The sequence below is a fragment of the Penicillium hordei genome, assembly GCF_028827395.1.
Source record: "Penicillium hordei strain IBT 12815 chromosome Unknown utg000005l_segment0_segment0, whole genome shotgun sequence".
NCBI lineage: Eukaryota > Fungi > Ascomycota > Eurotiomycetes > Eurotiales > Aspergillaceae > Penicillium > Penicillium hordei.
This window is the reverse complement of record NW_026623146.1, coordinates 3,866,281-3,881,858: the sequence shown is the minus strand read 5'-3', so window position 1 is coordinate 3,881,858 and position 15,578 is coordinate 3,866,281. Positions and strand designations below refer to the sequence as shown.

The following is a 15,578-nucleotide window of genomic DNA, read 5'->3' as shown; positions in this document are numbered from 1 at the left end:
GGAAACATGGTGAAAGTATTCATGGTAAGAGTATTTCCAGTAAGTTACAGGAACTAATCTCACGTGTCTTTACCTTCCATTACAATCCAATCCTCGAAATGGAGCTAAGCCAAGAGTACATTGGTGTGTTTCGAAATAGGGTTTGGGAAATACTTTCTGTGAGTAAAGTGGTGAATCTGATTTCGATCCTCCCTGTAATGCAAGACCCCGTCATATGGTTCCCACCTTGTAAGTCTATAATAATATAGCTATATACCAAGAAGCAGTCATCTATGTCCCGTACTTGGTTGCGGGGTCTGAAGAGGCTCAGATTGGTTACATGAAAACATCACGTTGAAGGGGTTCACGGTTATTCGAATCGTATACTGAAGTAAGAGGCTCTTTAGGATACTTGTTTTTAGTACTAACTCTCCAAGACATTGCCAATTTGCTCCGGCCCATTGCCGCCATATGAAAGGAGCAGATTGTGCCATGTCAGGTTCATCGCTTTCTCCGCCCGAGGATGGGCCACTTCCTCATAACCCACTATCGCTTCATCCAGGGCATCATATAATGACATTGTCGATGAGCGCCCCACTGCCAGATATTCCAACTGCTCCGCAAGACTGAGACTATCCGCCATAGCGATGTTGACGCCCTTTCCGGCAAATGGTGTCATCAAATGCGCCGCATCCCCCACCAAGACGATTCCCCTCATATGTGTATGCGGATATGGCGTCAAGGGCAGCATATGCATTGGATAAGCGACGATTTCAGCGTCTGCCGGCTGTTCATTCAAGGTGACCGTCAAGAGGTGCTTAATTTCGTCCGACCATGATGCAAAGAAGTCATAATTTGTCAACAAGAACTTTTGCAGTTCTTCTGGACGGGTCGGGAGAGTCAAAGGGAGGCTGTTCGCATCGAGGATAGGGCTAGGGCCGATGCGGTCATCATGCCCCGAAGACTGCAATGCGCGCTTCACGGCCGGCTGGCATTTCGAATGGAGAAAAAAACAAACCCGTGCAGTGCCACCAACCGTGCGCTGGGCGAGAAGCAACTTTTCGTCTTCACAGACGGCAAACGTGCCCCCGCCAATCAGCTGATCGAGTTCAGGGTACTTTTCCGTCAGCCGCGGGAGAAACAGCGTTATGTAGCAGACACCGCTGTATATAGGTTGTGGCGTCGATGGGATCGCTGCACGGGCACGCGACCACGCACCGTCCGCACCCACGATCAGATCAAACGTCTCCGACGTCGAATTCAAGGCGATGGTCTCCTGAGATACGACCGTGCCTTGCCCACTGCTGTGATCTGCTGGTATGACAGCAAGGACCTTAGTGTTCCATCTGATTCGATCGACGGGTACCGATGATAGTAGCAGCTGTGTGAGCGCGTTGCGGGAGATTTCGGGCTGCTTTTGGGTGACATGATCGAAGAGGACCGTGCCATTCTTGTTGAGCACCTTGCTTTGCTGGGTACAGTCGCTCTCAATCTCTAGAAACTGAGGATAAAGGCCGCATGCTTGGAGGGCTTGGAGACCCAATCCTTCCTGCAAATCCAGATTTCCACAGGGTAAATTGACCTCGGATGGGTGCGGTCTCTGTCGCAGTTCAAAGACGGTGAAGTTGAAAGGATGCGGGCTTGCTGTGAGCAGCGAGGCTAGTGTAAGCCCGGCTGGGCCGGCACCGATAATGGCGATCTTCAATTCAGAGGTTTGAGCCATGGTTGATGAACAAAAGCCTTCGGCTTCTAGCTGAGCGCCCTGCTTTATATGACGCCCCCACCCACACCCCTTCTGAGACAGGTTCAGGGATAATCTAGTCCAATGGCAAGAAATAGTATCACAGATCAAATGCAGGATCGTTGGGGCTGCCTATACAAATTCGAGGGACACAGTTGTTGAGTCGGTGAGTCTGAAAGCCTCCCCCCTTACAGCAAGTGGCAGCGCGGCCTCTGAGTTGGCATGCATGTAACAAGTAAATCACGCGTTTTCGGCCGTACTGTGTTGCTATTTTATTCTATTCTTCATCCTGATCAACGCTTGAGTATTCGGTAATCACTCTATGTATATTGTCGAATACCAAGTCCGAATACATGGTAGAAACCAGGTATTATATCAGAAGCAGCATATGACATTGGGTACTTGGCATACTATATAGAAGTGTATATTATAGTTAGTTATCAATATCCGTATATGTTAAAATAGCGGGTTTTGTCATTGTAGTTAGTTAGAGTTGTCAACCTTGGTCATCTATACCATAAATTGTTCGTACACCAGCTTTCTGTATATTATGACCGTATTATAATACAACCATAGAGCTTGGGTTTTGTATGTACCTGCCGGCCATTTGTGTTTGAAAGTCATAGATTCGAGATTCTATTCAAATAGAAACTCACTCTGCCAGATATCTAATATAGACTGCACTGAATTCGGATCATCTTGCAATATGCTATCCCAATTCAGACTCTCCAGGAAAGCCATTTCTGGTTCAACATTTCCCTCGGGGGCAGGAGTCTGACGGGAGGGACCACAAGCAGAGAACACTGCACTGCACTGCACTGCATTTGACCTTCCGTTTCTATATTTGTCTCCTGGAGTCCAAGCATTTTAGGGCTGTCCTCTTTTAGCCATTTTTCAGCATATGCTTCACGGCTACAACTGCTCGTTGACTCCACCCCCATGCAACACTCATCTCACGCAAATATTGGAAAGTTGATAGAAGCAGCCGTCTTGGCTTATCCTTTATCAACTCATCATTGGAAGTCATGTTATATAGATGAATGGCGGCTGCTGTGCGTGCGCAATCTACCAATGAGATTGGTATTTTTCTCTGTCAGACTTCTGTTATTTTGTGGTGATATCCTGGGAGACGTCAAGACGAATCAGTGAGTATAAATTCCTGTATTTCCCAAATATGGAAGTGATGCGTTCGGCTGATGTTCTGCATGCTTCTAAGTGCGAAGAGCCCAACGTTTTGAGCACACTGTCGAGGGGACTCGAATGTTGAGATCGACTAATTAAAGGTCGATGAAGAAGAATAATTGCCGTGTGATAATGGAGGCTACCCTGTCATTAGTATGATAGATTCAAAGCCGGTCGTGAGGAAACGCATTGAAAGAGATAGATATGTGGTGGTAAAGGTTTTTGGGAGAGGATTGAGATAGGCGCAAGAAGCTTGGTAATTTGTTATGAACCGCTGATAACCGGAGATTTGTCTGTGCAATAAGACTTTCCTTTTCGGATGAGCTCATGTTCCCATTGATAGCATAGCTATTACACAAATTGAATTAGCCACTAAGAAAACCCATAATAATTGCACTCACATCTCATTTAAAGGTCCGGCTGTCATGCGAAGCATCTCACACGTATACCGGAAAGTAGAGGTGCAATATGAGATGAGAGAGCCTTTTTCTGGGGCCGTCTCAGTATCCTCCCACAGACCATACTCGATGTTTTGTACAATAGGCGGAAGCGGCTCCTGTATATTATGTTCACAAATCATACTTGGCCGGCCCACCCCTTGATTGAATAACCTATACTGCGTTAGTCTCAACGGCTAAGGCAGTGTATATCCGTTGAAAATACTTCTCTACCATGTAGCAACCCCACCATGCAATTGAGCGTATTGATGCATCTTCTTCCGTGAGGTGGCCTGATTCAACCCACTTCGAAGGGTCAACATGAAGCCCAAGATTATATGCCATGCGTGTTGCCATCCCTGGTTGGAGTTCAGTTTAAAACTCCTTCACGCGCGCGAGGGCAGCCGTGTTTCTTACCCACATATGTCCAACCAACGGGCTCTTTGTTCACTGACATCTCTTCAATGAGAGCAATACAGCGGCAATGACGGTCGATACAGCAGGAGCCTCCAGTTCATCGAAGAGAAGTAATTTTGCATTGCTCCGCTATAGCATCGCCAGCAGTACTCGGGTCATCGGGATTTGTTCGAATGTCTGGCCGATCGGAGTATCGAGAAGCTATAGTAAGCATAGAATAGAGAAGAAGCGGTGTGCAATAACCATTGGAGCTTCCTTGTTCAAGGTCTCGCCGAAATTTTTCTTCGTGGATCAGATATTGCCATGGATTCTGCCACTTCCAATACAATTCCAAAATATGCTCTTGGACATCCGATGTCACTTCAAAGCTGTCCCCTCTGCGACGACTATATTTTGAAGGTATTTGAAAGACCGGAACACTTTTTGCATCCAATTGTTGGCGGACAAGGCCCAGATTGCTGCGAGAATCGTAGTACCGTAGCTCTTGACCCTCAGCGAAACTTAAGGCCCCGTAGAGATCCACAAGATCATCCAGTGGGTCTTCCGGTTTTGGTTTTTGAGGTTCATCTGCTAGTATATTTCTTGGCAGTGGCACTTGGCTCACCATAACTGCAGCCATTATCTTTGGAGGCTGCGTTGCATCCCTTTGCGCGTTCTCATATTGTAACAACTGTGTTTCCAAATTTTTAATACGGGCATGTAGCGCCTGAACGTAGCACTTACTTGGAGGCCTTTTGTATCGATTAGCAGTGACGTTTATCAACTTCATTTGATATTATCGTCGCTACTTACTTGCGTCTCTCATTTTGATGCGAGTATTCACACTGTCTTTGCCCCTTAAGACAGCTACCACACATAGGCTTCTCGCCATCGCACTAAATTTATCAGCATGCTAGTTTGAAATCAAAATTCATGCTATTTTTGGGCATGTCCAAGTCTTACCTGAGACCTCTTCTTTCGACATGGCTTGCAAGCGAGAGAAACCCGTTTCCTTGCACCTGTCTGTGACATAGCGAAAGGAGAATATTCAACATATGGTTATTACCGAATCGTTGCGGTCACAGCAGCCCCGAGGTGATCGGCTGACATAATATTCCATTTCGACCATTTCCTCTGCAAACGAGGCAAATCAGCCAAGCCTATATATCAAGGCGAAGGCAGAAACACAACTCTTGTTTAACAAGGGTAGTCAAATCCGTCAGTGGATTGAGCAGGAAGCTAAACTAAAGAGAGAATGATTTAATCTACCATGTATCCCTGGGGCTGGTTTTTATTCCAGAATGGGATATTTTCGGGTCCAATGACGGGTTCTAGCCGTGTAAACCTTCCCATGTCATGGGACGCCACGACGACTTGAGAATCGAGACATATAGTCAGCAGCTGGAGTTTCGTTCTATACTATATCAAGGATTTCGTCGGTTGAAGCGGATAGTTTGCCTAATTGGAAAGTGGTTGTACTGCTCGAGCAACTCTCCCACCCGCGATCTTGCCAGTGCATTCGAGCCATACGCGGCTGACGCTGGCTACTAGCAGTAGTATCACTTGTGGCATAACAGTACTCAATGGGGGGGGGGGGGGGGGAACCCCATATATATAGCGAAGTCATGACAAATTAAACCACTTTCCACTCTGTGCCATGGAATCAGTGTTTTTTTTTTCCTCCTGGGGAGAAAAAGATAAATTGTCCAGAGTATCGTGCCATCACGAGTGTAGAAGAATATTTTATCCTAAGATATACACAACGTTAGAAGTTTGAAATGGATATCAGGTGTAACATAGTTGATCGAAATAGGCATGGTAGGCGGTAACTTCCTTCTGTTTACCTTTTTGGATCTGCTTTGCAACACTTTCCTCGTCTCCCACTTGCCTCTTGCTCCTTTTCTCCTTCGCAGCCACCGACTTTTGACTACCAAAGTTCTTTCTGTTTCTGTGTGGACATTGAGCGGTTCTTCGTTATGTTGTCTGTCCCGCCCGGACAAATTGGCTCTATCAATGCGCGCGACTAGGGTATCAAGTGCAAGCGCTGAGGGGTTCCGAGCCGCAGGAGAAGAGGATATGACCTTTATCATACACATATATGGAACATGACACCAATAAAACCAAAAAAAGGCTGTTATGGAAGCCCCGCGGCGGCGGATGGAAGCCGAGATATATAGCTAGCATATTCATAGGAGGATGCAAGAATGGCTGTAAGATACTATCCCCCACTATACCTTGCTCGTGTCATTACTTCTATCTCTCTGTCGGAATGGTAGCATATGAGGACTATAGCTGATATACAGATAGTACAGGAAGAGTTGGGCGAGCCTCCCTCCTCCCCGTCGAAGACACACTTCACAAGAGAAGACACCTATCTCCGACTTCGGACGGTTTAAGCTCGATGATTAAAATGCCACCGTTAGTTGAGGTAATCTGGTGTGTTGCCATGCTATCTTCAGTCCCGGCAATGAAGTGAAGAGTGTAGCAGTGAAGCGATAAGAGATAGTGATCGGCATGTTCGGAGTCGAGTTAGGGGAGTCCATTTTATTTGCGTTGTAGAGAAGCAGTTATGATCTATCATTTTGAAATTACCAACTCCACGGGTAGCTGTCGGTGCACATAGTTTAGATATAAGGAAAGACAATAACCGACCTCCGGTCTTGGAGAATTGGTGGTAGACCAGAATTCCCAAGTCAGTCACCTATTCCCTAGCATCGCGTGAATTTTTTTATTTTTTATTTTTTTTTTCCCAACTAGCAATTTCTTCCTCGGGCCTCAAATTCGGCCATGCCAGGTTCATATATAGTGGAAATGGTACATCAACCGACACACAAAGTCCGACAGTTAAGGTTGGCCCCACCGGAGTTTAAAACAAAGCTTGGCAAAAAGACCGTGACTCCGGCGGGGGCCAACCATTTCCCATATGCTATATTACAATGTAGTTATTTTATTTTTGAGTTATAGGTGAGGATTAAAAGAAAAAAGAAACATAGTTCGAATGAAGTAACGGTTATTCTTCTCACTCGAGCGATCTTAGAGATTGAAAGACATGTTCATGTCAGGCGAGTTCACACGTCTCCGTGGAGTACATATAATATAGGGGCGCTTTAATGAGTCTAGGTACCCCTACTCTGTAACAATTCCAAAATCTTATGGAGATGATAACTAAGACTAGCATGTCTCACTCTTCCGCCAATGAAACAAACTCATCACTCAGCCGAAGGACACAAGTTACAACCTGGACAATGCATTTGCAAGGTTTTGGTCATATAACCTTCCCAAGGATCAGTGTATACTTGCATATAATCACTTGCTTTGTCTGCAAGTATGAGCAGATAGTCATCGCCCGTCAACCACCCGATAAGGAAATTCCGCACAAAACACAAACGCGGGGTCGCCAAGCCACCGAGACACTAACGCATGCACCCATCAGCAATGAGATCATCCTATGGGCTAACCCCACCGCAGTGACGACGACCTGAGTAAGAGAAGAGATATGATAGGCCAGCAGGGTTGTTTACAAAGTGTCTGCCTGAGGTATCATGTATCGTATACAGTGGAAACGAGGGGCCGAGCGCACTCCTGACTCCTTTGGGCGATGGCGAAGTGGAGCATCCTCAGGTTCTGAGGGTGGATTCTTCAGCCAAGTGGATCTGTCACTTTTCATGTTCTACTTTGAGTGACTTGTTTACTTGTACTGGTAGGGAGTACATAACTCGAATACTAGGGAGGAAAGTACGTTGGGTATGCATACAGTCAACTTCCGATGTGGTGTACCTTGTTGTGGGTTTTCGCTTTGTTTACATGCCCTTATGCTCCATGGCCGGGGTCAGGTCTAACATGACCTTCTTCACTGGGCTTATCCGAGCAGTGTGCTATTCAGTCATTATTACCACGCGCTCTTCAAACTTTCATAGTCATCACCGGCACCTTCGGCTCAGCGGTCACTCTTACCATGACATCCGGTAATTCTAGTAAATTGAGAAATAAAGCCGGATATATACAATATAATGCAAACCCGACAGTATTTGTAAGATATTGATTGTGATAGATAGTATCGAGTTAGGGTAAAGTAGCCCTCAAAACAAAAACGCCAGGTCCATCTTGCCATTCTATGGCGAAGATACCAACGACTAACCGAACAAAAGAAAGACAGGCCCAACCTTGGACGTCAATAGATCCTTCAGTCGTGCACAACTACTGATCAGCCAAAGTTGTTGTAGATAGATACATGGCGACGAGGGATAAAAAGGGTATGTATGCGAAGAGTAGTGGAAGACATGCGTGGGAGTTATAGAATCATGTAGTCGAGTACAGGCAAGTCGGGTAGGCGGCAGTGACTGACTGGACTAACAACTCTACCGAGCCACACGTTTCAGATATCGCATCGTGAGGTACACAGCCGCCATGCTGGTGTACAGACCACCACCAGCGGTGATCCAGACAGGACGGTGAGCACGGAGGGATGTGCGTAGGAGGTTAGCTTCCTTGGGTTGTCTCTCTCCTTTGAGTAGTGTTAGTTATATATAAAAACTAAGAAGAAGGTGGATAAGACGGTCGGAAGACAAGAGGGAATAACATACCCTGCTGGAAGATACGTTGGCGCAGGTTATTCAGACCCTGCCTTGAGCGGGCAGGGAGGGCTTGTAGCTGCTGCATAAGAGGACCCATGGCTGCCGACATCTTGGATGTAGTGTGTTGGGTAGTGTGTTGATGGAAAGTCAAGTGGTTGTTGCAAGGCTGATGGAAGTTGATGGAAGTTGATGAAAGGTGGAGGTTCTTAGAAAGCAAAGAGGTACACAAGCTGGGGGAGGGACATTAAAGAAGGACTTATATACACTGGTATCATCTGACAGAATGCGGGGTTGGGAGTCAGTCAGGACTTGGGACTGGGTGAAAGGTGACATCCAGGGCATCCCTTTACGGTGGCAAGCCAATGGCCGCGGTGCGTCACATAACCTTGGTACTGTTGAGTTTCAGGATCCATGTGTCCCCTGATAGCCTAGGTGGTCTTGAATTAATGTCGTGGTGATGATTCAACTCAACTGTGTTCCACGGATTGTAATACCTACTTTGAAATACAGAATACTCTATTTACAGAACTGTAAACATTGAAGAGACTAGATGGCAGGGCTACTAAAAGTAATTATAGCTGCCTTCCAATTGAGAGCGGGAAGTGCCAGTCGACCATAATGAGGCCGTATTAGCCCTCTCCTCCACATTGTCTTGGGTCGTGTCAAAGTGGTCTTGGTTGACCTTAATTGTATGCGATTGGCCAGGTTTGCCGTCACATATAGACAAAAAGTACACAAATACATGTATATTAGGGGCAGTGTAAGTACCCGTGTGCCCTCAATTACTCGCGACCGTGTAAATTGTGACACACAAACAAATAATGGGCTGTCTAGGTGACATGATCACCCTACTATAGGCGGGGTCCCCTGAAACGTGACCCAAAAACAAGCCTAAATAGGAAGAGAATACTTACGACTTTACATTTTCTTTCGTTATTGCTATATGCTTATATGTTATGATAATCCGATAAAAGTAGAATGTTATGGTGGAGTCCGGAGGTTTTGGCCCGGTCCCACACAAATCCGGGGGATTGCGGGGTCGGTGGGCCTGGCTGAGCTTAGATTGACTTGGTCTGTAGCCTTCGAAGCTGAACTGAACAGTTACTCGGGCCTGAGTACATGATTCTTAAGGTTAAAAATATAAAGAGGTTATCAAACCCTGTTGTTAATCGTGAGGATAGCAATTGAAAGGGGAGTACTTCACCACCCAATTCTTGATGACAGGAAGGCATCGGCCAAATATACATTGTCACCTGACAGGTACCTGTACCTGACCGAAAGGAGTATTAGGGCAAGGGCAAGCTCAGAACCGACTCACTTTCATATAGAGCTACAAATTTATAAAAAGGATACATCCATCTGAGAGAGAAACTAGAGATCGAACTCCATGGAAGTATAAAAGGCGTTAAAAAAAATAAAACCTAGTACCAAGATCATCCCATTCATGCCGTCTATGTGCCTGTGGCACAGTATCAATTCTTGTCAGACAGCTAGCGTTCATAACTCAAAAGTGTAAGCTAAGACGTAGGATCTTTAAACGTGGGTGATACAAAATCTATGTCCTGTACCGACGAGTTAAGGTGAGACGGGGAGAACTTTGCAAGGCAAAGACATCAAAGGTCATACAGATCATCACAAATTATCAGCTTGGATAAGAAACCCTGTGTTCTGTGACTGGGTCCTAGGCCATCTTTTGGGACCCTGCGGGTAAAAAAACAGAGAAAACCAGGGATATTTAGGCCATGCTAGTATCATTTTGGGGTCCGTATGTTATTTCGTGTGACTTGTTTGTGTGATTCTCGCAGTCTCGCCCATAATCCGTCAGGAAAAGACAGATTTCATCTCACCCCTTTCCAACATCTCTGAATGGATGTTGATGGCACTACAAGTCGTGTCGGAACAAGGTGTACCGGCACACAGTCATGTTTCGACATCATGGTTCATCTTCGTTCGCATACTCCATCTCATCAGCCATGAGTATTTGCTGCATACGTTGATATGAGGTAACATCGAGGGTCCTGGTGCCTAGCCACTGCAGTGTGTGTCGTTATTCTCCAAGTTTTTTGAGAGATTCCCCTTAGCCCTATGGCAATGAATCAAGGCTAGATTAGAGGGTTTTGGTTACCAAAAATGGAGGTAGTGGGTGGGGATTGAGGAAGGTGATACTGGCGGCGTCTGGGTCAGAGCGATGTCAAATTTCGACAACTGAACTTCCGTGTGGTATTTGTACCCATGGGCATATCTTTTGTTTGTCGGCGAGGTCTCATTTGAAACTTGGGGAAATTAAAAGCAGAGCGGGAAGGTGTCTCAGACTGCCGGGACGTAGCAGGGTTGTGCAGGCAAAATATGATAAATGTGTCATTTATAGAAGACAGCTAAGGAAAAGTCCGTAGGGACCGCTCAGAAGCACCCAAACATAAAGGTGCAAGTAAACATCGCCATTATATGTTGGTAAAATACGTGAAGCGGTTCGGTGGTCTTATCCCTAACACCCCTGTAAGAATAAGAAATGCTGTTGTGCTGGAAATTTTCTCTATGGATAGAATATACAAGAATATCTAACCAAATATAAGCTAACCCCTGTCTACCATGTCAAGATTCAAACCGCGCGGGGTGCGACATATCTGACGTGCATCATCGGGTACAGTTGTCCAAATGACCTGATTGACCTCCCTACCAACCTGGTCGATCGCATCCATCGCCCAAAGGACATCAAGATGCTCATATTCTTCAATGATTTTTGAATGAACGAGACTCACATGAGGCTCACGGCCGCTTTGGAAGCGATTCAGAAGCCGGCGACCATCAACAAGGGCATCGGAGCCTCCGATCCAGAATGCAAACGGGGGTGTTCTCGGGCCATACCATGGACTCGGGGCCGGGGTTCCTAAACAAGCGTCTGCCGGATCGTCACCGTGCTCGGAAACAGGGTATCGCATATGCGGGTTCGCGTTTGTTTCTTGGAGCTCGTTGTCGGTGGACAAAATACATTTATGTTTCGCAAAGCTGTCGCTTCCCAGCCACCAGCGCATCGACTCAGCGCTGACATATACAGGAGCAAATTGAAACATTCGATGGCGCAGGTCACGCTCCCAGCGCGTGTCTGACCAATCGAACAAAAAGGAGAACACCCAATATGCTAGGGTTCCATATATCCTAGGTGGGAGCAGACGCCGAGCGGTCATCATGGAGGGAATGAACGAGTGGATCCCGAAGATGACTCGGAACATCGCTGGAGAGAGAAGGCTCATGAACCGGAAATACGGTCTGCTCACAAGTGGGCCTGCATACGCAGCCGGTGCAAGCGCGCAGAAAACCGAGATGTATTCACCCAGCTCAGGACGATGTTGCTTGGCTAGAGCAACGAATGTCTGCGTGGTTCCTTGGGAGTGGCACACGAGACCTAGCTTTTCGAAGCCAGTCTCGTAGAGAACACGTGATGTGAGTGCTGCAAGGTCCAGGGTCCCGAGGTGCCGAATATCCCAAGACCACATACGCGGGTCGTCGGTCGACAAAGTGGTGTGCTCGGGATGTGATCCACAGCGGTTATTCCCTAGCCAGACGTCATACCCTGACTTGCAGAGGTAAAATGCTAGGCTATGCTCGTCGTTGGTACAGAATGCACCAGCACTTTGCAGCAATCCATGGACCAGGAGAACAGGATACCGGCGGTTAGAGTGTGGACGGGATGTATTCGGCATTCTCGGCTTGGTGAAAACATCAGGTCCACGCTCACGCCGCTCTTCGGGTGACAATGCCTCATACTCCCGGGGATTGTACACGTGCCACAGGGTGATAATGAAACCGTCCTCGGTCTGGACACGAAATGTTTCCACATCGAGACCAACTCGGCGAGCATAGTATGCGACGTCGCCAACCACGGGATCCTTGCCTCCTTCCAACGACGGGCATTCTTGGCATTCTTCAGGTCCCTGTTCCTCGTCCATATCCCTTTTCTGTTGGCGCAGAGCCCATCGCCGGTCGGCGTTAGCCCGTGCCTTCCTACGCGCCTGTTCCTCCGTATAGAACGACCTCCTCGTGTCTGGGTTGTGGCCGTTCCATCGCAGACGAGCTTCCGATATTGCGACACCCGCTGTGTGAACCAGGGCTCCGAGAAATATGATCGTCAAAAAGCATAGCGACAGAAAGAACGAGGCAGCAATAAACGCATAGTATTGGACCCTGCGCAATGCAGACGGTGGGCCATACGACGGCATCGGTGGGAAAAGCGGGTGTTCTGAAGTCAGGAAATGAAGGCCGGAGGAAGGTCGTTTTTCTCTAAACGATGATGTGCCAGAGAATTCCATTGCCGCCGCAGTCTTACTGTCGCTGACGCTCATCCCCATTTTCCCTTTCTTCTCCGGTTGTATTTGGTCATATTGAACGTCTCGGATGGTTGCGCCGGCGTGACTCGTCTCCGCACGTGCGGTCGATATAAGGGGTTCGAGCGGAATTGTTGTGACCGACATTGTCATAAATATCACTCGTCATCCGGGATCCAAAGTGGACATTGTGATCTCTATTTCTAAACTCCGGGAATGGCGAGTAGAGGACGGACTAGTGGGTCCTAAAACATCATCGAGTATCAATCACTGTAGATTGTTGCCCATGCATGCCAAGGCTCCGATTTGTGCCACGTGACCTTTCAGGACAGGCATGTGGCTGTGGATTCAGTTGGCCAATCGGAGATCCCATGTTCACTGCGCCATAAATAGAATGTAAATGACGACTGTGTGCGGTACCCGTGCCAAGCCCACCAATACCTACCCGGCATTGATAAAGTGAGTGTTTTCGTTAATTAAAGGAATTAACCAAATCTCACGACATTAAGGGCAAAGATGAATGTTCAATAATCAATGCCGAGTAGGTATTTGGTGGGCTTGGCATGGTTATAGAATCCATGCTGTACTTATTGAAGTTTCAGCGAATTTCATAAACGAGGATGGTCTTATCTTAAATTCTATTAAAGCATAATATTATGGCTAAATAAATACAGGCACAAAGGGTATCAAACATGTCAGACCTCGACAGCTCTTTCATTGCCCTCTGCTGCCATTGCTTCTCTTTCATCAAGCGTAAACTCACTCTTAGCTTCTCTGATTCGCACGAAAAAAGCAACAATAAGCAGGCCTAGGATCGCCAGTCCGGTTTGGTACCAAAAGACAGCCTTGTAGCTATCGACAGTACCCAAATCTGTAGTCTGGGTATGAACAATATCTGCGAAACCAAGCATCACGGCAATTCCCATGTGCAGAGTGCAGTTGATCAACGCACCAGCTAAGCCTTGCCTTGATTTTGGAAGGTTTGTCGTAATGAAGACATTGGCGAGATTGAAGCTGATGTCAATGCCGACTGTGCCACATATCATCGCCGGGAATACGAAAGCCCAGTAATTTCCGCCAACAGGGATGACGGCAAAGAACAATCCAGAACCCACGTAGCCGAGACATGATATCAACATCAATATCGTTCCTGGGACTTTGTGGAAGATCATTCCTCCTCCGACTGAGAGAATAAGACCGCCAACTCCCATAGGCACAGCCCATGCCACGATTTGCATTGGGGAAGCACCCATTATATCAGACATGCTATAGATTTTGTCAGCAAAAAGGCAGCCTGAACGAGATAGCTAGGATACAACTCACTAAAGGACGGCATACAGTAAAAATATACCTAATGTGCCATAAAGGAATAGCAAAGCGATGACGAGAGGCAGCATATACTTGACACGGAAAACATCACCAGGAAGCAGAGGGTTCTTCACAACCCATCCTTCCACATAAACCATGATTCCGAGGAGAATGAGCCCAATAGCGAGGAACAGAGGGATATATGGCGTTTTCCATCCTTGCGGTGCATAGGAACTGTCCGCAATGGCAAAAACAATGAGCACAGCTGCTGGGATGGAAAGACACGCACCAGGCCAATCCATCTGGATGCCCAGTTTTCTCTTCTCGGAATAATCTCGCGGGATGGAGAAGAGTGACAAAGCTGATGTGATAGCGGAGAGAATCGCTCCGAAGAAGAAGTACCATCTCCAGGTGAGATATTCACCTGAGAGTCCGGAGAAGAAAATTCCCACGAAAAAGCCTAGCGCTGCACATGCGCCATAGATACTGAAGACGATGTTCTTTCTGGGTCCCGGTCTGTAGGTGCTGCCAAGAACCATAATTCCCGATGGAAGAAAGGCAGCCAGAGCGAAGCCCTGCAACGCTCGACAAATAATCAACATCAGCCATGTCTGGGAGACACCACATAAGATGGACGATATCGTGAGCCAAATAGCCCCACCGCTGTAAATGAGATATCCGCCAAACATGTCGGTTAATCTGCCGAAGATAAGGAGCGTCGAGGTCACGACCAGCGATAATGCGGTAGACGGCCATATGGCCGAGGCTTCGGGAAGGTCAAGCTCTTTAACGAGCGTTGGAAGGAGGACATTTGAGCCTGAGATATAGTATTCCTAGCAAGATGTCAGAATTTTCCCTGGTGGTGTAGGAACCATCGTCGATGACTTACTGCAAGAATTTGGGACATGAAAATTGAAAGACAGAAAGAAATTTCCGACCAAGGGCCGGCGAAGCACTTTGGACGCTCTCTTCCCAATCTCTCCAAATCGACAGTCTCTTGGTTTATCCTGGCCTGTTCCGGGTCATGTTCTATGGCCTCATTGCTCGGGCCAGGAGTTTCTGGCTCTCCCATGATACTTATCAGAAGTGTGTATGTTTTTTTGTTAGTGTTGGATTACAAGTGAGCGGTACACCATTGTATGCGTGATGAAAAGATTTTTATAACCATGATGAATGGCCATTTCTAAGCAATGACGCCCCAACAACTACGGAGTACAGATTAACAGACCCAGTGAGACTGTACCGGTATCTGATTAATATTGACCGTTTCTAGAAGACTACTACAATTTCTAGCACGAGGAAAGCAAGGTGATTTGTGGGTTAGAATCGATTCTGGGAGTTAAATCTCCGCGCCAAGACTTCTACCCTGGGCTTCCTTTTTAGGAAGTTGTGAGGAGTGGGGCTGACGAAATCGGAGGCGACGTTGACCATCGGCCTCATTTCAGGGGCTTCTCAGATTGGACATCTTCGGAGTTCGTATAAAAACATTTTATGCAATGCAATGCTTGTTGCCAATGCATATTCTCCGAAGATCTTGGGCTCTATACTTCGCTGCCCAGCCAAGTTCGTTTGAACCCGGTTAGTTACTGATATGTTCAGTCACAAGGTTGCCCACTTTTATGGATTATAGATTCGCTTA

General features: G+C 46.9%; 4 protein-coding genes across 4 annotated transcripts; all 4 read right to left on the bottom strand.

Annotated features, from left to right (window-relative positions):
- Positions 1-403: 403 nt before the first annotated feature.
- N7537_010305 (FAD-dependent oxidoreductase) lies at positions 404-1,702 on the bottom strand (the record flags this gene model as incomplete). The annotated part of the gene is made up of 1 exon (XM_056901359.1): positions 404-1,702. The coding sequence occupies one exon, from the start codon at positions 1,700-1,702 to the stop codon at positions 404-406; it is 1,299 nt and encodes a 432-aa protein (XP_056750027.1).
- Positions 1,703-8,093: 6,391 nt separating this feature from the next.
- On the bottom strand, positions 8,094-8,418 carry N7537_010304 (uncharacterized protein; the record flags this gene model as incomplete). Its single annotated transcript, XM_056901358.1, has 2 exons — positions 8,094-8,239; positions 8,319-8,418. The coding sequence occupies 2 exons, from the start codon at positions 8,416-8,418 to the stop codon at positions 8,094-8,096; spliced, it is 246 nt and encodes an 81-aa protein (XP_056750026.1).
- Positions 8,419-10,882: 2,464 nt separating this feature from the next.
- On the bottom strand, positions 10,883-12,778 carry N7537_010303 (putative ab-hydrolase associated lipase; the record flags this gene model as incomplete). Its single annotated transcript, XM_056901357.1, has 1 exon — positions 10,883-12,778. One exon carries the CDS (start codon positions 12,776-12,778, stop codon positions 10,883-10,885), a length of 1,896 nt encoding a protein of 631 aa, XP_056750025.1.
- A 548-nt stretch (positions 12,779-13,326) lies between these two features.
- Positions 13,327-15,011, bottom strand: N7537_010302 (putative MFS multidrug transporter; the record flags this gene model as incomplete). Its single annotated transcript, XM_056901356.1, has 3 exons — positions 13,327-13,897; positions 13,955-14,772; positions 14,829-15,011. The coding sequence occupies 3 exons, from the start codon at positions 15,009-15,011 to the stop codon at positions 13,327-13,329; spliced, it is 1,572 nt and encodes a 523-aa protein (XP_056750024.1).
- Between the last annotated feature and the right edge of the window lie 567 nt (positions 15,012-15,578).